Here is a 24,125-nt window from a genome sequence, read left to right as displayed (position 1 = left end):
TGTGGCCTCTTCCCTGGCCTCCGGACCCTATCCCTGTCCGGTGGTTACCTTCCAGACCCCCGGACCTAGTCCCTGTCCTCCAGTCGCCTTCCAGACCTCCTGACCCAGTCTCTGCCCTATGGCTGCCCCCTAGACCTCCCGACCACCCGCCTGTCCACTATGTTCCCCCTGACCTTGTCTTGAACTGCCCATTGACCCCCATGGACTGTTTCATTTCCCTTTTGTGCCTTCTGCCCCCCGCGAGCTCACACGCTCGTTCTGTTCCCCGCGAGATCACACTCTCGTTCTGTTCCCCGCGAGATCACACTCTCGTTCTGTTCCCCGCGAGATCACACGCTCGTTCTGTTCCCCGCGAGCTCACACGCTCGTTCTGTTCCCCTCGAGCTCACACGCTCGTTCTGTCCCCTCGAGCTCACACGCTCGTTCTGTCCCCTTGCGCTCCTCGCAGCCGAGCGCGGCCGTCAGGAGCCGTCCTATTCAGAGGGGGGAGTACTGTCACGAACCCCGTTCCTCTGCCCCATCTCCGCTTCCTCACACACGCACACTATCTCCCTTCTCACACACGCACACTCCCTTGTGCTTACTCGCTCGTTCCGCCCCCTTCGAGTTCGGACGCTCGCATTGCTCGCTCGAGCCCTCACGCCCACTATGCTTCCCCGGGCTCTCTTGTTCGTAAAATATCTCCTCCCTCTGGCACACTCGCCTCAATCAGCCTGAACATTATGACCACTTGCACTCACGCGCTTCCTATCTTCACACATTGTTTACACCTGCACTCACGCGCTTCTTGTCCCCACACATTAGTTACACCTGCACTCGTCTCGTCACCTGTCATTGTCTACACCTGCACTCGCCCCTATAAATACACTATCCCTCCGTTTGAATCCCGTTGGTTATTGTATTTAGTTCCCCGTATCGTTGCCCTGCTAGTCTCGTCTAGTTTTGACCTCCCTACTGTTTGATTACCTCTTAGCTTGCCAACTTGTTCCCCTGTCTCCTGTTCCCACTTGTCCCTAGTTGTTAACTGTTTTCCCTGTCCTTCAGATCCCTTGTTTATATCTTTGATTCCCCGGCTTTTGACCCTACGCTTCCCACGACTACTCTTCACTGGATTTGCCCCTTGTTTGTACCTTCGCCTGCTTTTATTTATAATAAAGCAGTTTTTTTCATCATTGTGACTGTCTCTACTTGTGTGTGTGTGTGTGTGTGTGTGTGTGTGTCGGGTTACAATTTTTTTCTGATTATGGCTGTCAAACTATTCTTTTTTTTTAATTAATTACATGACATGCCGATTAATTGATCCAATTAATGGCATATAATCAATATTTGCTGAGAAAGCCCACAACTAAAGATAATTCAATATAAATAATGCATAATAGCTCAAATATATTAATTCATAATTGTGTCAGGTGAGGAAAGCATTGATTAGACAATACAAAAAGTGGCTTTAGAAGTCAATGTACACTATTGTTTTATTCCTATATCATTGAACAAAAGCCTACAGTCGACAGCAATCAATTTTGAATTGCAGTTGATCAATCTATTCTGTTCATACAGAGATCTTCTTACGTTCTCTCTGCACTATTTATAATTGTTGGTCTATGGACATATGCATCTGATGGACACTTTTGAAGCATCTCACTGGTTTTCAGTGTCTTAAATGTTGCATTTTTAGGACATTGTGACAAGTTGAAGTAGTTGAAACTTTGAAAATCGCATCTCGAGATCCCTATATTCTGTTGTGCTTCATCCAGCTGTCAAAAACCCATACTGTGTGATGTGATCACCTCTCATACTGTGGCTGCACTGCTTGTAAGGTTTGCTGAGGTGCGCTGACTGCCCCCTTCTGACGTGGCTCATAAAAAAATGAAGTTACATCTACTGGCTTGAATTGCTCAGATGGCTAGAAAATACTGTATGTATTTTCAAAATGGAAATTTATGTACTGGTCAGAAGGCATGATTAATTGAGTAAATGTTTTTATGCATTATTTTTTCTACAGTTTAATTTAAAACCACATTATATTAACACATTCAATTGACAGTCATAATGAAAATATGTTGCTACAAACAATTTGTATTTATTTGTCAGTTAAAATGTTGGCAGGGCAAGTAAACATCTGAACTACTGGCCCAAACAGAAAAAAAATCCTTACTCTGAGTCCTGAACTCCTAATAGAGTTTCATTTAACAAGGTTCGGGAGGAGCAAGTTAATTGAATCCAACCAATCACACTGCCAGAGTAAGCGTATATTAACAGCTCCTTACCTCTACGTGACATTGAGTCTTCCGGCATTATGCCCCACCCATACTCGAAGATGTCTCTTGAACTTGAACTGTTTCCTTCCAATTAAGAATTCTCATCATTCCGGACTCCCCACAACAGCTTGTCGAACCCAGGATAATCTCTGCTTCTCCAAACACTGTTCCTCAATTTCCAACAGCGAATCAAGGCCACCAAGCTTCACGCTCGAATACCTCATCTCCCAGACACCGCCGCCAGATTACTTCTTCTCCCCCTCCTTCTAGAGCTTCACATACCTCCTAATCTAATGCCTCTTCCACGTCCGATTGCCATTCCATCACCAGTAGAGCCATGTGGACCATCAACAGATTAAGACAAAGCTCAGCTCTATGATCTGCTTGTTGCCTTTAAACGAAGCGATTCACCTGCTCCTCCAACTTCATCTCCACCCGCTAAATGCTCTAAATCGGCAGCCCTCAACCAAAAATCTGCGGAAATCCCGGGAATCCTTTCACAGACACCCAACTCCAGCAGTAATATTTACCCCAAGGTAAATCATGGAGCACGTGTCACCATCCCCTCCACCGCTGAACTCCCTTTGCCTCCCTCTCCAAGCTATGGCAAATCTCTACTCAATATCAGATTTCTCAACAATCCTATCTCCCTACATGCAGCAAGCACACCATCTGTTTTTTCTACACAATTTATTCCTCCTGCCAACATCCTTCCCTCTACTTCTTATCCATGGGTCACTGGAGCAGATTACCGCATGAGAATGTCTCCGCTTGAGAACAAAGACCCAGACCCATTCCCCTCTTCACATAATCCCCCTCCAATCTTTCATTCTAATCTCTCCTACTCCGGAAACATTCCTTGCGCATGGCTGCCTCAGCAAGCGATTCCTGTCCCGAATCCTTTCCCAGCTAATCCCAATTTCTCATCTCGCCAACCCACATTTATATTTCAAACAGACATACCTCTCGCTATTCCCACAAATGCCACTGTTACAGAACCCCAGCCAGTCTCCAACCACCTACGCTCTCAAATTCTAGTACGTGCTGACACTGACCTCTCTTCTTTCAACAATTTCTCACAAGAATACAGTCAGAACCATAGACTGCGGCGAGTTCTCAGTTAATCTAAAAATTGTTCCTGCGGCGTTTCTCACACGCTTACCTTCGCCGAGTTTTGTATCGCCTTCGGCCGTGGCGCAAGCTTAACAATTATCTATCCATCATCACTGAACTATCTCCCTCCTACTCATTTTTTTCATGTATCACAAGCTTTTTTCAGCTAAATGTGCAGATAGAGTAGCGCAATGGAATCATTGCCAGTACTGGGGAGCACTAGATTTAGATATACATAATAGAGTGTTCCTGGGATGCATGTCATTTCATGTGCTGTCTGCAGGTCGACCGAACACCAAACCACTACTTGCCCTACAATCACACACCCTCAACCCATCACCACAGCAAACAAACCGACTAACTACGTTACTAAACCCAGCAGCAACCCGTCAGATTCTTCCATCAAAGACTACAAAGGCAGAGTGGTGAGCTTTTCTGCAGGCAAATAAATATGCAATAATTTCAGTGATTTGAATGAAGGGCCACATCCGAGTATCAATAATCTCATCTCCATTGATGAATACTATCTCCGCTTTCACAATGTCGATCAAGGAATTTGTATTATTAAAAATTATGCAGGGAGGCATGGCTTGCTAAAGTCAACCTTACTTTGGCATTCAAAATCATGCCCCTGCTCCCCGATTTCTGGCACCTCTTCGGTGTCCGCTGGAATGAAAAATTTTACTCTGCTGTCCGCCTCACTTTTGGCTGCAAAAGCAGCTCCAAGGTATTCGACATTCTATAAGAAGCAATCTGCTGGATTTTGTCTAATAAACATTCTGTGTCTTACCTCATTCATATGCTCAAAGATTTCCTCACCATCTCGCCTTACAATTCCCCCCAGCTCTCCATCTCACTGTAGTTACAAAGGTGCTCTCCAACTTGGGAATTTCTATAGCACAAGAGAAAACTACCAGTCCATCCACTTCCATCTAATTTCTAGGCATCCAACTTGATACAGCTACATTTATTTCTTCTCTACCAGAATAAAAGATTGATAGGATTATTTCAATAACTCCAAACATCCTGTCAAACCCAAGTTGTTCAAAGTGTGGTCTCCTCTCCCTCCTCGGCCATCTAATCTTTGCCATGCACATCATTTCCCAATGCTGCCCATTCATCTCACATATCCTCTCTCTAGCCTCTTCCATTCACTCCTTATATTACATTGTAGTCCTGGACCAAGCAAGCCAGGCAGACTTACAGCTATGGTTAACATTTCTCAGCCACTGGAACGGCATTTAGTTCTTAGTCACATAAACTACAACACATAGAGGCTGTATCACCTAGATATCATATCGAGACTATGTCTGTTTCCAGAACTACCAAAGACAAACCTCTCACTAAATCATTAAGGACATTTTTTATTAAGGTCCAACTTGAAAAAATAAAGTTATAAATAAAGTTAGGGATACTAAACATTAGATCTCTTTCAACAAAAGCACTAATTGTAAATGAAATTATTACATATCATAGTTTGTATATGGTTTGTTTGACTGAAACCTGCTAAATCAGATTAATATATTAGTTTAAATGAATCTACTCCCCCCAAGATATTGTTATAAACATGAGCTTTGTCTTAAGGGTCAAGGAGGAGGTGTTGCTACAGAGGACATGATTTAAGTTTAAGTCTTTTGAACTAATAATGCTTAATGTAACACCGTCAGATATAAATAAGAAATATCTGTCGTGGCTCCCCCCATTCAAAGAGCAGTGAGGACTCCCCCGTTCGAATGCAGTGAGGGACCTATTTGTCCAGAAGAGGGGCTTAGGCCAGTTCTGATTCATGCCTTCGCTCAAGGCGATATTGGTAGATTCCAGCACAATCTCATCAAGGACTCTCTTGTTCGAACCGCAGTGAGGGTTCTCCCATCTGAGCGCTGTGTGATCTTTTCACGTTTACTTTTATTGTGGGCACTGCTGTTCAAAGCTTGGAGGACTCCCCCATTCGAATGCAGCGAGGGCCCCCATTCGATTCCTGGGGGTTGTTGTACTGACCCATCCGTCGAACCAACCAAGCCTGGAAGGAGACTTAAGGTCAGTCTGGGTGGCTAGGATTCATACCTCTATCCGCTGTGTGATCTTTTCACGTTTACTTTTATTGTGGGCACTGCTGTTCAAAGCTTGGAGGACTCCCCCATTCGAATGCAGCGAGGGCCCCCATTCGATTCCTGGGGGTTGTTGTACTGACCCATCCGTCGAACCAACCGAGCCTGGAAGGAGACTTAAGGTCAGTCTGGGTGGCTAGGATTCATACCTCTATCCGCAGCCCCCACATTCGGGCATAACAACACTGATCACTTCAGTGCTTCTCAGCTCTCGCAGAGCTCATTTCCATGCTGCCACAACAGCCACTGTCTCTTCGTTGCTTTAGCCTATTTTTATTCTTCATCTCTACCTATCCTTCACATCCAGGTTTCCTATCCCCGACCAGACCCTAGTGCGAGGCTGCCTCCACTAGTGGCCCCGCTTGTTCTATAACGTTTTGGCACCTCTGCCCACCTCACACAGGACTCAGCAATTGCTCAACCCTCACCCCCCAAATTCATTTAATCGTTTCATGCTCATTGGGGGGTATAATAAAATATTTCATATCTTCTTAAACACAAAAGGCTCCGTAGACAACAGCTCGCTGTCCCGTTTTGGGGGGTATTCAAGTTCTGTCGAGTCTCGAGCCTCGAGCCCCCTTCGCCAGGGTCTGCAAGCCACACATGTTTACACTATCCTCAATGCAGGATTACATTAACTTACAAACTACTGAACTCAAGATCCATATCCTTGTGTAGGTATATACTGTTACGAATGTAGGTGAAGGCAGACGAGGGGTGAGGATCTAAATGCGGTGGTTTTATTAAACAAAGGGAAAACAGACAAAACAGGAACAAAGGAAATATCCACGATGGGAAAATAAAACAAAAACAAGAAAGACATACAATGGGTACACAGGCAGGATTAACATTTACGGAGAGCACGGATAATATCAACATACACGTTCAAACATCTACAAACAAGCATCCACAAACATCAACGTTCGACAAGGGAATGGAGAAACAGCAGGGTTTAAATACACAGGAGACATGATGATAACAAACGACAATCAGGTGAGAACAATGACATAGGGCTGGCAGTGATGAGGGCCGGGAATCATGGGAATTGGAGTTTTTGACAAAGACTAGTGAAACACAGGGCAGACAACAAGGGAATCGTGACATATACATTGCAATGTGAGATTTAATCAGCAGTTCAGCTAGACTCATCAAGTCATCGTGTATGCCATACGTGAAAAGTGTCACAGTGACAAGTGTGATGACATCAGTGGTTGGCTTTTATAACAAACCAGCTAAGCAGCAGGGTTGAGTCGAGGCATGCTCTGGCATTGCTCTTTGTTTCCTTGTCAGATCTTAAGTACATTTATTAGAGCTGAGATCACATAAAGACAAACTGACTGCAAATACCCTCAGGGCTGTTTATGTTATTTATAGCAATATACAGTTGAAGTTTACATTACATTTAAACTCGTTTTTTAACCACTCCACAGATTTCATATTAGCAAACAATAGTTTGTGCAAGTCGTTTAGGACATCTACTTTGTGCATGACATGAGTAATGTTTCCAACAATTGTTTACAGACAGACTGTTTCACTTTTAATTGACTATATCCTAATTCCAGTGGGCCAGAAATGTACATACACTAAGTTAACTGTGCCTTTAAGCAGCTTGAAAAATTCCAGAAAATGTTGTCAAGCCTTTAGGCATTTAGCCAATTATCTTCTGATAGGCTAATTGGAGTCAATTGGAGGTGTTCCTGTGGATGTATTTCAAGGCCTTCCTCTGTGCCTCTTTGCTTGACATCATGGGAAAATTAGAAGAATAATTGTGGACCTCCACAAATCTGGTTCATCCTTGGAAGCAATTTCAAAATACCTGAAGGCACCACGTTCATCTGTACAAACAATAGTACACAAGTATAAATACCACGGGATCACGCAGCCATCATACCACTCAGGAAGGAGACACATTCTGTCTCCTAGAGATGAACATAGTTTGGTGCGACAAGTGCAAATCAATCACAGAACAACAACAAATGACCTTGTGAAGATGCTGGAGGAAACAGGTAAATGAGAATTATATATCTACAGTAAAATGAGTCCTATATCTACATGAAACATGAAAAGGCTGCTCAGTAAGGAAGAAGCCACTGCTCCAAAACTGCCATAAAAAGCCAGACTACCATTTACAAGTTAACATGGGGACAAAGATCTTACTTTTTGAAGAACCTTTCTCTGGTCTGATGAAACAAAAATGTAACTGTTTGGTCATAATGACCATTGTTATGTTTGGAGGAAAAAGGGTGAGGCTTGCAAGCCTGAAGTACACCATCCCAACTGTGAAGTATGGGGGTGGCTGTATCATATTGTGGGGGTGCTTTGCTGCAGGAGGGACTGGTTCACTTCACAAAATAGATGGCATCATGAGGAAGGAAATGTATGTGGATATATTGAAGCAGCATCTCAAGATATCATCCATGAAGTTAAAGCTTGGTCACAAATGGGTCTTCCAAATGGACAATGACCCCAAGCATTGTGGCAAAATGGCTTAAGGACAACAAAGTCAAGGAATTGGAGTGGCCATTACAAAGCCCTGACCTAAATCTAATTTTGTGAAATTTGTGAAAAAGCATGTGCAAGCAAAAAGGCCTACAAACCTGACTACGTTACCCCAGTTCTGTCTGGAGGAATGGGACACAATTCCAGCAACTTACTGTGAGAAGCTTGTGGAAGGCTACACAAAACATTTGACCAATGTTAAACAATTTAAAGGCAATGCTACCATATACTAACAAAGCTTATTTATACTTCTTACCCAATGAGAATGTGAAATAAATTAAAGCTGAAATAAATAATTCTCTCTACTTTTGTTCTGACATTTCACATTGTTAAAATAAAGTTGTGATCCTAAATGACAGGGAATGTTTTCTATGATTAAATGTCAGGATTTGTGAAAATCTTTGTCTAAGGTATATGTAAACTTCTGACTTTTAACTGTAGCATGATCGAATAGTTTTAAAAATGATTTGCTTTTGCATGCAAAACATATCAGATTCAAGTCAATATTAGTTTGTAGCAAAAAAAAAAAAAAAACATTTAACTCGTGCAAAATGTATTATCCTATTTATTCTTCTTAAAATTCGACTTTGATCAGTCTTTATACATAGCAGGATGAAACCAGAAAAGTAAGCTACATTGCATGCTGTAGTGAGATAAAAAAATATATGTAAGTTTGGCTGGCATATTTTTCTCGTGTTATTAAACTGGAGAATGTTGCCCCTATTTTGCTGGGGGAAAATATTTTTCTTCCATGCTGAATTCAGTTAATCACTTCTGGAAGGACCAGTTATTAAAGAGATTTTGAAGGTCATTGTGTTGAAGTGCAAATGTCCTCTAATTTACTTTGTGCTGATTTAGGCTGGTTTGTGCTAGTATGTTTGTATGCCTGCAGCTGTGAGCATCTGAAGTTTATTCTGAGAAAATATATATAAATATAGCCAAATATTGGCTATATTTATTTTGTGGTTAACAAGACCGTTAACTCTGCACACCATAGGTTGGGATCGATAGATACTTGATGTCCCGACCAACTTTCAGAAAATCAGAAATGTCACAACCAATGTTAAGACAAGTATGCCACATACATTATTTAATTATGCAAGCACAAGCCAGATTGGAATGACCTGGCAAGGATGTAGGTTCCTACCAATGATAGGCACTATTATGCACAATAGCAATAGGAAACAATGTTGTGAGAAAGATTTAAATAGCCTTGAACAAGGAACTCCATTCTCACCCATGGTAAATAAAAAGAGCATCTCTTGTTATAAAATAAAACGATATGATTAACATTGAACAGAACTTAAACATAACTATACTTTTAATTATTACTTTTAAATGTTAATGAATAACACACCCAAACTGACCCAAAACCTGCACAGACTGACCTCATTACTTATGTAAACACAACAGCCAATAGCAAGTCCCTAAGCAAAAACCACATCAGAAGTTGGTCGAAGCGGCACATAAACAGCATCACATGGCACCATTTACTTTTCTCTGCCTTGAGCAGGATGCAAAATCACAGTCGTTAGTGATTACTGCATGAACCTTTTTTTATTTTTTTTTAAGAATTTTCTGGTGACCACACTGGATTTCATTTTGTATCTTATTTCCAATCCTTAAAATCAGTACATTTAGTACATAGAGTTTAATACATTAATACATAGTGTTTTGCAAATGGCGCAAATTAGGATTCTGCTTGTATAGGCTATAATTCTTTAAGGAGCAGAAAATATGCTTCTATTTTGAGACAAAGTTGATGCTTCAATTTTAACAAGACCCCTCTCAAAGTCTAGACCCTCAGGTCAGTAATATTTATCTTGGAGAGTAATAAATCTGAATTGAATGTGGCTAAGGAATAATCAAATGACCTCAAATAGCTTTTGGTAATTAGGACAATAACAATAGCAATATGTAAGAAGAAATACCTTACAATTCGTCAGTCTGTTTGTTAATTCCTCAGAGGTTTTAAGCATTAAACAAGCAATCAGCGGCATTTACATGATCTTGTAGGATACAAATCATTATTTAATAGGAGGCCCCTACACATCCAGCAACCATGCTGATGTATTTTCCCTACATGTACGCCTGCCTGCACACAGTTTACCTTATGGTGCATCATTGTGGTTAGTAGGAGATCAATGGCCTTCCTATCAATTCCTACTTTCTGTATTGTGTTGAGACTTACTGCAGCTTGCAGGGAGAGATAGTGAGAAACCAGTTAATACTTTTTACCTTAGGCAGTTAACTTGCCATTCCATAAAAAGTTATCTCTAAGTGAGAGCTTATATCATTACACATGATGCTTTGGGCTATCTTTCTCCTCTCAGCCTTATGTTTAACGTATGTCCACATCAGGAGCTCCATATGGTCCAACAGACTGGCGGCCACACACTCATTTAAAGAGCCAGAATCCTCTCATGCAGTCACCTGTGGGCCTGAGGATGATTAATTGGGGTGTACGGGAGTTTTTGCTTCAGTGAGCTCTGAACCGCAGACCTCAGATAATTGCATGAGGTGACAGAGAGACGGATTTTCAGTCCCAAAAGAGTTTGTTGGGATCCAATACTACATTGTTTACTAGGTCATCCATTTCTTTTATCACTGAAAGGTAGTAGAATAAATACGTTCTGACCTATCAGGGATTTTTATGTGTCAAAAATACCGAGGCCATTTAAGGAGTGGAGGATTTTGTAGATAAAGATGGTCTGCAATGACACTGGCAAATTACTTTTAGAACTTGATCGAGTCTAGACACCTGAAAACAGTGAAATGAAAGAAAACTGCCCTGCTTAAAAGATTCCATACTGGCCATTACTGTTTTTTGCAGTTAGTGCAGATAAAGAGCTTTGGCACTAGTTTATGCTGTTTAACAGTAATACTTAGCTGATGATGTGGGTCAGCCAGTACACCAGAATCCTGTGGGTGACTGTAATGTGGCCAAGTAAGACATATTCCAGGATTAACATCCTTGTTGGCCCTGGAACAACATTCCTCTGAACCATTCAGATTGTATGGCAAGGGAAAAGGGCTAGAGAAAAGTTTACAGCTGAGTTACCATTCTTAACAACCTTTTATTGGCCTCATAGTAGGGGTAGTTTATGGTTAGGGTTGGGGGATAAGGTATGTTTCTTTGACAGGAATGTTGTTCCAGGACCAATAAAATATGTTGATCCTAGAACAGAGTTACCATATATCATAACCATCAGCCAGCAAACCAGCATCCAAACCACAATGTATCTTGTCTTAAAGCACACACACAAAACACAACATATGCTGGGTCAGTACTGCTGCTTCCTATACACATATTATGCAGTCTGCATAAGGCACCAACTCCTCATGGAGTTCTGTGTAGTGCATCGATTTGACCAATGCGGGACCTGTGCTGGGTAGACAATAAGTCAGTGCACTTTATCAGTCTAACCTCTAGATAAACTAATCAAAACACCCATGTTAATTGTTAATTTAAGGAAATGTAAAAAGTTAACCAGACTTTCAGAAATAAGCTCTGGTCAAGCTCAGGCAATGTATTTAACATATGTGTGTGTGTATACTATACAATGCAGTATATATCGTGTATATATATATATATATATATACATACACAGTGCATTTATAAAGTATTCAGACTCCTTAATATTTTGCCTTATGCTAAAATGCTTTAAAATAATAATACAAATAAAATCATATCAATCTACATTCCATACCCCATAATGATAAAGCCAAAAAATCTAAAGATTTTAGATAACTTTGCAAATATATTAAAGATAAAAAACGGAAACAAAAAAAAAACTGAAAAAATCACATTAACATAAGTTTTCAGACCCTTTGCAATGACACTTGAAATTTAGCTCAGCTGCATCCCATTTCTCTAGATCATCTTTGAGTTGTGTCTACAATTTTGGAGTCCACCTGTGGCAAATTTAATTGATTGGACATGATTCGGAAGGCACACATATGTCTAATAAGGCCTCACAGCAGAAAATGCATATCAGAGCAAAAACCAAGCCATGACAGGATTGTGTCAAGGCTCAGATCTGGGGAAGGCTACAAAAAAAATTGGCTGCATTGAAGGTTCCCAAGAGCACAATGGCCTAAATAATTATTTAATGGAAGAAGTTTGGAACAACCAGGACTCTTCCTAGAGCTGGCCACCTGGCCAAACTGAGCAATCGGGGAGAAGGGCCTTGGTAAGAGAGGTGATCAAGGACCCGATGGTCACTCTGGTTGAGCTCCAGAGATCATGTGTGGAGAAGGGATAAACTGGCAGAAGGACAACCTTCAATGCAACACTCCACCGATCTGGGCTTTATGGCAGTGTGGCCAGACGGAAGCCTCTCCTCAGTGCAAGACACATGAAAGCCCACTTGGAATTTGCAAAAAAGCACCTAAAGGATTCTTAGACTCTGAAAAACAAGATTCTCTGGTCTGATGAAACAAAGATTGAACAGTTTTTGCAACTGATGCAAACTCAAAGACATGGAATTCTTCATGAGCCACTGTTCAAAGCATGGGCTTAGGATGGAGTTCACCAAAATTATCTGCCATAAGCCTCCAATGCATACCTACTGTATATCAGCTTGGTAAAAGAAGGGCACTTTCTTAATAAAAAAGAGCTACCTAGAAAATTAATTAACCACTAACAAAAGTCTTCATTGGCCAAAATCAAAGAACAATGAATCTACGTGTATTTCCTCAGTTAATTTGGGATGACTTCAAAGAATTTATCACTAAAACTTATAGTTCATACAAAATAATTTTGTATAACCATTGACCCACAACACTTACTTAGTTTACTAATTTTAACCACTAATAGTTATAAACATAACTAATATTGGCATTATATTTATTTATTTTCTGTTATAGAACAGTTTAATATACAGCTGCTTTGAAACAACGGCTGTTGTGGAAAGCGCTATACAAATACATTTTACTTCACTTGTTTGGCCTCAATTCCAAGTGTCATGTCTGGAGGAAACCAGGCACCGCACATCAGCTGCGCAACACCATCCCAACAGCATGATGGTGGTAGCATCATGCTGTGTTTTAAGTGGAAGGGATAGGAGGACTGGTCAGGGAAAGCTCAACACTGCAAATGCAGATATACTGTATACTTAATGAAAACCTGGTCCAGAGCAATCAGGACCTCAGATTGGTCCAAAGGTTCACCTTCCAACAGGACAATGACCCTAAGCACACAGCCAAGATAATGCAAGAGTGGCTTAGGGACAAATCTGTGGATGTCCTTGAGTGGCCCTGCCAGAGGCTGAACTTGAACCCAATTGAACATCTCTGAAGAGACATGAAAATGGCTGTCCACCAATGGACCCCATCCAAACTGACAGAGCTTGAGAGGATCTGCAGATAAGAATGGCAGAAAATTCCCAAATCCATGAGTGCAATACCCCAAAAGTCTTGAGACTGTAATCACTGCCAAAGGTGCTTCAACAAAGTACTGAGTTAAGGGTCTGAATACTTATGTCAATGTAAGTATGGCCAAAACAGTACCAACCTGAATCTTAGAGTACAGAATTCAGTGTGTATATATACTTTCATTAAGTATATATATACTGCCATTCAAAAGTTTGGGGTCACATACTCATTCTTTATTATTTTTTCTAAACTATGGAATAACAAAAATGGAATTATGGGAATTCTTTTGTGACTAAATTAATTACTTAAGGTACCATATTCATCTGTACAAACAATAGTACGCAAATATAAATACCACAGAACCACGTAGCCATCATACAGCTCAGAAAGGATATTCATTCTGTCTCCTAGAGATGAACGTAGTTTGGTGCGAAAAGTGCAAATCAATCACAGAACAACAACAAAGGTCCTTGTGAAGATGCTGGAGGAAACAGGTAGACAAGTATCTATATCCACATTAAAATGAGTCCTATATTGACATAACCTGAAAGGATGCTCAGTAAGGAAGAAGCCACTGCTCCAAAACCACCATAAAAAGCCAGACTACCATTTGCAAGTGCACATGGGGACAAATATCTTACTTTTTTTAGACATTTTCTCTGGTCTGATGAGACAAACATTTTACTCTTTGGCCATAATGACCATCATTATGTTTGATAGAAAGAGGGTGAGGCTTGCAAGCCAAAGAAAACCATTCCACCCAATCACGAAGCATAGGGGTGGCAGCGTCATGTTGTGGGGGTGCTTTGCTGCAGGAGGGACTGGTGCACTTCACAGAATAGATGGCATCATGAGAAAGGAAACGTATGTGGCTATATTGAAGCAACATCTCAAGACATTAGCCAGGAAGTTAAAGCTCTGTAGCAAATGGGTCTTCCAAATGGACAATGTCCCCAAGTATTTCTCCAAAGTTGTGGCAAAATGGCTTAAGGACAACAAAGTCAAGGTTTTGGAGGGGCCATCACAAAGCCCTGACCTCAGTCTGAAAGAAAATTTGTTGGCAGAACTGAAAAAGCATGTGTGAGCAAGGAGGCCTACAAACCTGACGCATTTACACCAGTTATGTCTGGAGGAATGGGCCAAACTTCCAGCAGCTTATTGTGAGAAGCTTGTGGAAGGCTACGCAAAGTGTTTGACCAAATTTAAACAATTTAGGCAATGCTACCAAATACTAGCAAAGCGTATGTAAACTTCTGACCCACTGGTAATGTTATGAAAGACATAAAAGCTGAAATAAATAATTCTCTCTACTATTGTTCTGACATTTCACATTCTTAAACTAAAGCAGTGATCCTATCTGACCTAAGACAGGGCATATTTTCTACGATTAAATGTCAGCACGTTTTGGCTATATGTAAACTTCTGACTTCAACTATATATATGTGTGTGTGTGTGTGTGTGTGTGTGTGTGTGTGTGTGTGTGTGTGTGTGTGTGTGCACGCATAATGTAATGTATATTGGTATGGCCAAGTTACTGTGCCCTTGGACTCTGGAATCTATCTATTGCTGATTGAATCAGATAAATGGAAGCATTACTCAGACTGGTAGAATCATACCCTCTGGCTATGAGTCAGACCATGCCTTTGGTACAAGCCTTTCTTCCTTTAACAACACCCTGAACCAATCAACAAAACAAGGAAGAGGATAGCTCGTAAGATGCCATATAATGAAAAGGGGGTGCATTTAAAACTGACTCACTCGTTACTAATTTACAAATGTCTAATACTGTAATGTGCCACTCATCACCCTTTAATCTGTTACAGTTCAATCCACGGTTGGCAGTATTATTCACTGCACTGTTGCTCAAGCAACTAAGAACAAACCTTAAGTAAACATGATACGTTGACAGTAACAAAGATATTAAAGGGATAGTTCAGCCAAAAATAGGTAAGTCATAATTTACTCAACCTCAAATTGCACCAAACCTGTATGACTTTCTTTCTTCCGTAGAACACAAGAGGATATGTTAAGGAATGTTAGCCTCAGTCACCATTTAATTTCAGTATCTCTCTTTTTTTTTTACAATGAAAATGAATGGTGTCTGAGGATATATCTCCTTCTTTTAGCATTCCACACAAGAAAGAATGTCATGCAGGTTTGCAAGGGTGAGTATGTTATTGATGACAGACTTTTATTTTTAAGTACAGTTTCCCTTAAACATGTATTATAATGATCCTTTATGAGATTAAGTGTTCCTAAATGTTCTACTCTTTTGAGATAGTGACCAATGTGCTGAATTCCAGTTTGCAATAAAATCAACACCTTGCATTCTTGATGGGTATATATACAAGCAAGCAAGGGCTGAGTCTCGACATGGGGCAACCTGCCCAAGCACTGCATTAGCAATGAGCTTGGCAAAGCACCAGATTTGGATAGTCTAACCACTATCCAAATTGAGGTGTGTTGAAGCTGGAGTCAAGCAGTGCAGAACATTCCAGCTTGGTGAAAAAAAGCAGCTGGCAGTTGAAATTTTAACAGCCTGATATGTTATTTCCATCAATTATTTCCATTGCAGACATGACTTGTTTTGGAACTCTACTGGTCCAACTGCTGGCTTGAATAAACCTTTTTTGATACTCAAAAGGTTGCACGTTTTAAAGTGGTATGTTTTAAAGAATTGATTGGCACACAGCTGCAAAAGCTTGTTGCATTAAACAGCTGTTGTGTGTATCAATATGGAGAAGAGAACAACAAGATGTTATTATGTTGGATGTTAGTACGTAGCTGGATAAATTGTTTCTCCAAGATAGCAATGAAATTAAACAAAGAATAATTAGAACAGACAATGGATCCTTTTGATTAAGTTTCTCTTGAGAAAAATACCCCAGTAATCTCACATGTGTATCATCTAGAGCTTCAGAAGAGATCCCAACAATATCTCATAGTACTGTGCTCAGATTTGCCAAGATACCAAAACAAAGACTATTTAGCCTGAGATGGAGCACTTGTATTAAATTAAAAGCTAGAAATTGGATCATCGCATATGGTGGCTTAGGGGTAAAAGAGCCAATCACCTTTTAAATACAGATATCGCCTGTCAAGGCGTGCATGGGCATTAGTTTGTCGAGCCTGGAAATTAGCATTTTTAAACGTGATCAGAGAAAAAGTAGGTCAATGTATTATACCATTGTTGCCAGATTTGATTGCTGATTTGAAATATGTTCTTTGTTCATAATCTTGACCTACCGTTTTGAAGATTTCGGTCTTTTCCTATTGAAATAGACAGGAGCTGTACTTTCATGCCACTTGTATCACAAAATAGTTGCCCAGGAGGATTCCCATGATGGCCACTAAGCTGACTGACTTGCCTTGAAATGGACTTTGTCCAAAGTCTGCAATCAAAAGAGTCGAGATATAACACTGTTTACTCCTGGTCACTTAAATGCATGTCCTGTGAACACTTGTGTTCAGATTTCGAGGATTCATATTATAACAGGGCAATAAAGTCAGAAAAGACAAAGAAAGTGTGAAAGAACTGCCGCACTGTTTCTCAAAGATCAAAAATTATCTGTTTTAGTGGAGTGCTCCAGATGGGTGTGCTTCTGTTGATATCAGACATGTTGAGGAAGATCCAGAAAGTTCTCGTGCTTTGTCTGCTTTTTCAAATGTTCAGATCAGACAGTTATTTCCTTTTAAAGCAGTGCGTAACAGGCAAATTTTAAACTCTTGGTTCAGCACAGTGGTTTATTGACAGGTGAGGGTGGTGGCAAGGCATTTTACTAGCCTATATATTTTCCCTTGAGAACTGAACCCATGACCTTGGCATTGCTAGTGCCATGCTTTTTTAGTTGCGCTACAGGAACAGGTCAATTCTGGATCAATATGTTGATCTAAAAGTAATATATTCTAGATCCATCAGTGAAAAACCTATAGGAGTTGCGTCTGATGCATTTCCCATAGGCCAAAAAGACTTTTGTTTTGCTTGTGTGTCTGCAATACTGATAATGTAATTCAACTGATAATATATAATTAAAATACTTGAGCGTGTTGTTGCCTCTCAATTGTGTAATCATCTTACAATTAATAACCTTTTTGAACGCCTTCAGTCAGGTTTTCGTAAATTTCACAGTACTGAAATGGCTTTGGTCAAAGTCACCAGTGACTTGTTGATGGCTTCTTATTCTGGAGCAACTTCCATTCTCATTCTTCTTGATCTTGCCTTCGATACTGTTGATCATGGTCTTTTACTTACCCACCTTGAAAAGTGTTTTTGGTGTGTCGGGGATAGTTTTAAACTGGTTTAAATCTTATTTTAATGACTGTTCCCAGATTATTTATATGGGTGGTTACAGGTTTGACATTTGTTATGTACTCACTGGTGTTCCTCAGGGCTCAGTTTTAAGCCCTTTACTTTTCAATATTTATTTATCTCCACTTGGGCATCTGCTGCGATCGCTCGGCCTCCATTATCTGACTTTCTGACTGTATTTCTGAGATAAATACATGGATGAATAATAATTTTCTTGGCCTGAATAGCGGTAAAATGGAAGTTATGCTTATAGGTTCCCATCATCAAATTATCAAAGTGTCTGTTTGTTGGTTGTCGGTTTTTGAGACTCAAAGTAAAATGAGGAATCTTGGAGTAATTTTTGATACCAGTCTTACATTTGATTCTTTTGTACAGAGTGCTGTTAAAGCATCCTTTTTTCACCTCAGAAATATAGCAAGATTGCACCCTATGAAAAGCTGATAAACTCATTTGTTGTCTTTCGGATAGATTACCGTAACACACTTTTAGCTGGAGTTTCTAAATCCACACTCAATAAGCTCCAACAAAACTCTGCTGCCAGGATCCTGACTGGCACCAGCACATGCAATCATATTACTCCTGTATTGGAGTACTTGCACTGGCTCCGGGTCAGTTTCTGTGTGGTTTTAAATGTATGATACTGACATACAAAGCATTATATGGCTTGGCTCCTCATTATTTAGCTGCAATGTTAATCCCTTACACCCCAAATTGTAGACTGCGCTCCTCACAGTCTAAATTGTTGACTGTTCCCCAAACCTGCTTAAAATTTATCGGTGACTTTTTCTGTCTATGCTCCTACACTTTGGAACTCTCTTCATAGGGAAGCTCAGATTTATAACATTTTTAAAACTCAAGTTAAGACATTTATTTTAAGCAAGCATTTGCTTGCTGATGTCTACTTTAATTCTTTTTTATTGTGCTATGTAATTCTTATTTTGTGTACAGCACTTTGAGAAGCTGCTTTTAAACGCACTCTGTAAAATAAAGTTTATTATTATTATACATTTACATTTCGGTGCCTTGAATGGCATGCAATGGCAAACCCTTGAAGGAAAGAAGTAGGCTAGGGCTGTAGATTAGTGCTTTGGGCATATGCACAAGGAATAATTTGATCAATAGCCCTCTACCACCTAAGGGGAGTATTGAGAAGTATTTTAGACTGGCTGGAGAGCAGTAGGGCCAAGCCTAAGGGAGATGAACATCAGGATGTGAAAGTGTAAGTGATTCAACTGCCAGCAGGATGCTGTCACTCAAGTCCAAGACCATCTGTTAGTTTGTGGCACTGATTCAGTCCTTTTTGTGTGAGCAGGAAGGAACACCGAGAGATCAGTTTACTCAGCATGCCTTTGTCTTAGAGCAGTTTATTGTAAAACGAATAATTCTGAATCTAAATTCTGATTTGACAAGCCGAATTTGAGATTCATTCTGAAGATATACATGTTCTCGGACAGATATACACGTTCTCGGACACATAGAAATGAAATTATTCATTTCTATGCGTTAGTTTTGAGGCCACTGCAATTGTCATGACGGTCAAATCAAAGCCTTCACTAACTGATATTCTGATAAGTAATAATAATACATTTGACTCTTTAATGAACATTATTGGTGTATTGTATCATAGTGCTGTTAACATTCTTTTGTAAAAGCTTCATTTTGTGTCTAACAGCACCCTTTAACTGTGGTAAAATCACTTTAATGCAGCCTCATGTGGCTTATTGCTTTATTATGATTCCCTCTTGGTAGGGGTTAAGTGTCTATTTCTGGGCAAAACAGGAAAATGTTTGATTTAAACTGTCATAGTTTATCAAGTAAGAGCATTTTTATCATCCTCGTTGGCCTAAGAGTGGAATGGTGTAGGTGGATCAGTCTGATTTAAGCAAGTGTTAAAAAAACATCAAGTGCTAAGCTGTGATATCCCTAATATCTACAGTCCTTCATGTCAACAAAATGTCTTTAAGCAAATGTGTTGGATCTATTAAAGGCAGTTAATTTCAGATCATGCCCGAAAGCACTTTCACCCTTAAGTGAGAGCTTACAGATGGCTAAAAATGACCTCACTGAGTTTTATGAATTTTAACGTCTGGCTTCCTTCCACCTACAGCAGATGGAGTTAGGTCTGAACTCAACATCTTTCATCACTCATGTGCCCTGAAGAAAGACGAAGGACCTTGCAAGGCAATCAAGTACAGGTTCTACTTTGACATTGACACAGGTCGCTGTGAGCTCTTTGAATATGGAGGTTGTCAAGGCAATGAAAACAATTTCAAGACCCTGCAGGAGTGTGAGGAAATGTGTATTGTGAAAGGTACGGCAATTTGTACCTTACTTGTGCTCTTTGATGACATATAAACAAAAATAATACAAATATCAATGTTTGTCCTCAACAAATAGAAAATGTGTCAGAACTTGTTTAAAATAACCTTTAGATTCAAGAAATATAAAATTTGGAAGTTCTTTGTGTACCTCCAATTGCATTTTCACTCATTATATTGGATAGCCTGACATAGAGTCATCTGTCATGACTGTATTCCACACAGACTACAAAACAACATTCTGGAAGTGAATCATAGCTTCTAATGAAAGCAAAGATTGCTAATATAGATTGATGCAATAATGTACAATAATATGTTACCCTAAGTGCTGGAAGGCTTTTATTAAATGGTTTCTGCATAATGAAATTATTAAGGACACAAACTTTCATTATAACATTGTTGAATACATGTATTAAGTGCTATCTTTTATCTAGACGATATGTTACATTTTAATTTGACTTAATTTTATTGTGGGAGGGACAATAAAATATTTAGACAATTATTGTAAACATTTCAACCAAACATGAAAACTCTCCCTCATGTTGTTACAAAAATGTATGACTTCCTTTCCATGGAACACAAAAGGATGTGCCAAGAAGAATGTTCAGTTTCATTGTATAAAAAAAGGTGCAATGAAATTAAATGGTGACTGGGGCCATCAGCCCCTTACATTCTGTCCAACATCTCCTTTTGTGTTCTGCAGAAGAATGTCATACAGGTGTGGAAAAACATGAAGGTGATAATAAAATTTGTAGAATTTTCATTTTGGGCCAAAATGACCAAACGTTCAGCCATGAAACTCTATGTGGTGCAAGCTGATAGGTTATCTTTTAGCCAAACGCCTCACTCATATGTGACATGTCAGCCAATCGACTTGGTCCTTTGACTTGTAATCAGGTAGCCAATCAACTTGCATCTCTTTCTATGTCAAACATTTAAATGGCTCAGTTTTTTAGATAAGCTAGTTTTTCTGCAGTGAGCTGCTAGAATTATTCTCTGAAACCCTCCTCCACCCCAGTTTCACTTGTTGATGCAGTGAGATGGAAATGACTTCAATAAATCTGATGATTTGTAGAAGGAATAACACATTTTATTTTACAGAAATTAATAAAATTAATAAAATATGAAATCATGAGAATAAATATAATATAACAGAAAAATATATATTTGATTATAAAATGTTTAGTAGATATATCTTGAGGATATATCCAAGGACTAAGTTCTGAAATTAAACTAATAATACAAAGTCTTGTCTTTGTCTAATGAACTAAGTAAATAAATGTAAAAAAGTACAGAGAGTCAAGATGAGGCCTCAAAGTTGGAGATCAGATGCAAAGAGCTGGAGGGTTGAGATGTCAGTCTGACAATCAAAGTTTAGGGAAGGTCTTTATACCCTCTTGAGACTGTGCCAAAAAATACTTCCTTATTTGGTACAGCGAGTTTGGCACGGGTTGAAGTTGTTAACTCAAGGTGTCAGGACATATTGTTCTGACCTATTGAGGTGTGAAAGCTGTGGCTAAATGTCAAGTTCACAAGGTTCATGATCTCAATTTAAATTGTCTAAGAGACATCCTGTGTTCACAGATATGCATCTGTAAACTGATTAAAACATAACAACTATAAATTTAGCTCTCTCTGCATCCAGCTTTGAATCCTCATCAGGTTAAAAGGACAAGCTCATATATTGAAAGTAAAATGTATATCCTTGGTCTCACGCAGTTTCTCAGTTTCTCACAGGAACTTTTGAACACACATAAACCATATACAAAGGCAGAGATTGAAAGTATGAGTTGAATACATAAATGTGGATAAATTGATATGCTTGTAAAATATAAATAAGCAAGAATAAGAACAAGTATAAAAACATAGGAAGGACTCTTGCCACTTGCACTACTTGTCTAGATCTGCTACATGTGGATTTTCTGTAATGTCTATTTGTGCAGCAGAATATCATGTATGCTCGATGCAGCAGGTCTTGAATTTTGTCTAATTGTGCAGTAGCAGCAGCATGTCCACAAAACACTGTATGTATGTGTATAATCTAGCAGTAGTAAGTCTTCATACTTGCTCTGCAGCAGCAGCATCAGCGTAGCAGATCTAGCCCACCAAGACCAATATCCTATCAATACGTAATTCCTATATTTACATGCAAAAACATTCTGAGGTTTATCATGACTGAACTGTCCCTCTAGTTTGGTTGAAGTTAACTTAATATAATTTTTTTGTTTAATTCTTATTTGTATCAAATAAATAGATTCAGATTAAACAATAATTGGAAGACCCCCTGCAGTACTGCCGCAAACCTCTTATGGGTCACGTACCCTTTATTAAAGACCTCTACATGATTTTGTAGCCTTCAAAAAAAGTAGCCTTCAAAAAAAACATTTTCATCTTATTTGCAAAATTGAGTTTAAATTTTAATAGAAAAGAAAAAACTGAAATTACTCAAGGAAACAGAATCAAATTCATGGCTGTAAAACACAATCAGACTAGAAAGGGTTCTGTCCAGAAAGATGAAATATATAATTGAAACAATCTGATTATTTCTGCAAGACACATTAAGAATCCTTGGGCGTTTTCCAATTAAAAAGAGGACAAATGTGCAGTAAAGCCAGGCCACATTGGATTATTTACAGCACTTTGATTGGGTGAGTCATATCTCATTACAAATTCCGGCAAGGGTCATTGTGAATTTGACAGGCCCCTGCTAAGTCTAAACTCTATAGCCTCCCAGTAGAGGTCACCATAATAACAATAATCACAAAACAGACTTGGCCATGTGACTGCTAAACAAGCCACAGAGTAGGAACAATTTTAACTTTGCAGCTTTTTTGGACAAACACCTCCAAGGACATGAGCACTCAGAAAAGCTTGTGAACGAGTGCCAAAGATCCCCCATGGTGGGAGAAAAGGAAACTGACTGCTGTTTTTGGATTCATTTCTTCTGGTATCTTCACCACATGTCCCTGATTATTTTCAGCTCTGCCAAGTCAGTTTCTAATTTCTGTGCCCCCCCACCCCCCAACAATAGAGGAAACACTTGAACCCTTTTGACATATGCTGTAAAGGACATATTTTTTAAAGATCGGGTTCGAAGGGAATCCCTAAGCGCAAGTACAAAATGTTAATAATAAATCACTGATAGTGGAGAACAAGCGTTATCTGTCTCCCTCTAGTGAGTCAAATGGTCAGTACACTTTCAGTGAGGTTTGTTTTTGTTTTTTCAACCTACAAATGGATTGCTACATAGTTATCTCTGCATATTAAACTGGTATATTTTAGCATTGAAAAATACGCTACTGACACAGAATTGGCACATTTCTCCTTTAAATTCATAATGGCAAATCGTAAACAGTCCTGTCCTTGTGAGTCAGTGGAAAACAAGCCGTTAGGAACACTATAGGATACCAATAAAACACAATCTCCCAGCCTAAGTAGCACCCAAGAGACTGTTAGCACCTTTGAATGACTAATTTCAGTAAATGTTTGTTTATTAGATGCACCCCATCCACACTTTGTAATGCTAGAAGAGGGTACATATTAACCTCAAATATTTCAAGTAACATAATCCATTTGCAGCATTTAGATTCACTTGCATTTCATTCCATTTATTAAGTGTCCTTTTGAACTTGAAATCATTTTTGATCACAGCTGTATGTGAGTAGTCATTTGCGAAGCTTAATTAGCATTAATTTGCAGCTCTCGGTTAGGACAACTGTCTGGGACATGACAGTATCAGAATTCAGTATCCAATGCAGTGTGTTAAGAATACTCCCACTTCTTTATGTACAGTAGTGTGGAAATAGTATAAGGGGGTTTCTCTTAATTTTACAAATAACGATATATGCTTATTATCCAAAGCCACTAATGGTTTACTAATTATTGGATTAATCCTGGTATCTTATTATAGGCAACAACATAGATAAAATATCTTAGCAAAGGTCTTTGCTAATGTCAAACATGTTGTTCCAAACCTTTCTTTCTTCCTTGGAACACAAAAGGAGATGATAGAGAATGTTAGCCTCAGTCACCGTTCACATTAATTGAAATGTTTTCTATACAATTAAAAAAGCGAATTGTGACTGAGGCATGTCTTCCATTATTAAAGCTGGCTTAGTGAGCTTTTCTTTTTTCCCATTCATTT

General features: G+C 39.3%; 1 protein-coding gene across 2 annotated transcripts in view; it reads left to right on the top strand.

Moving 5' to 3' along the window:
• The window catches only part of LOC127658683 (thrombin inhibitor hemalin-like), a 36,753-nt gene that overhangs the window by 5,758 nt on the left and 6,870 nt on the right, over positions 1 to 24,125 (top strand). For both annotated transcript variants that reach the window (XM_052148110.1, XM_052148109.1), the window contains exon 2: positions 19,771 to 19,974. In XM_052148110.1, coding sequence (XP_052004070.1) covers positions 19,771 to 19,974 — 204 coding nt within the window. The remainder of the gene's footprint in view (positions 1 to 19,770; positions 19,975 to 24,125) is intronic.

The sequence above is a fragment of the Xyrauchen texanus genome, chromosome 18, assembly GCF_025860055.1.
Source record: "Xyrauchen texanus isolate HMW12.3.18 chromosome 18, RBS_HiC_50CHRs, whole genome shotgun sequence".
NCBI lineage: Eukaryota > Metazoa > Chordata > Actinopteri > Cypriniformes > Catostomidae > Xyrauchen > Xyrauchen texanus.
This window is presented reverse-complemented; position numbering and strand designations above follow the sequence as displayed.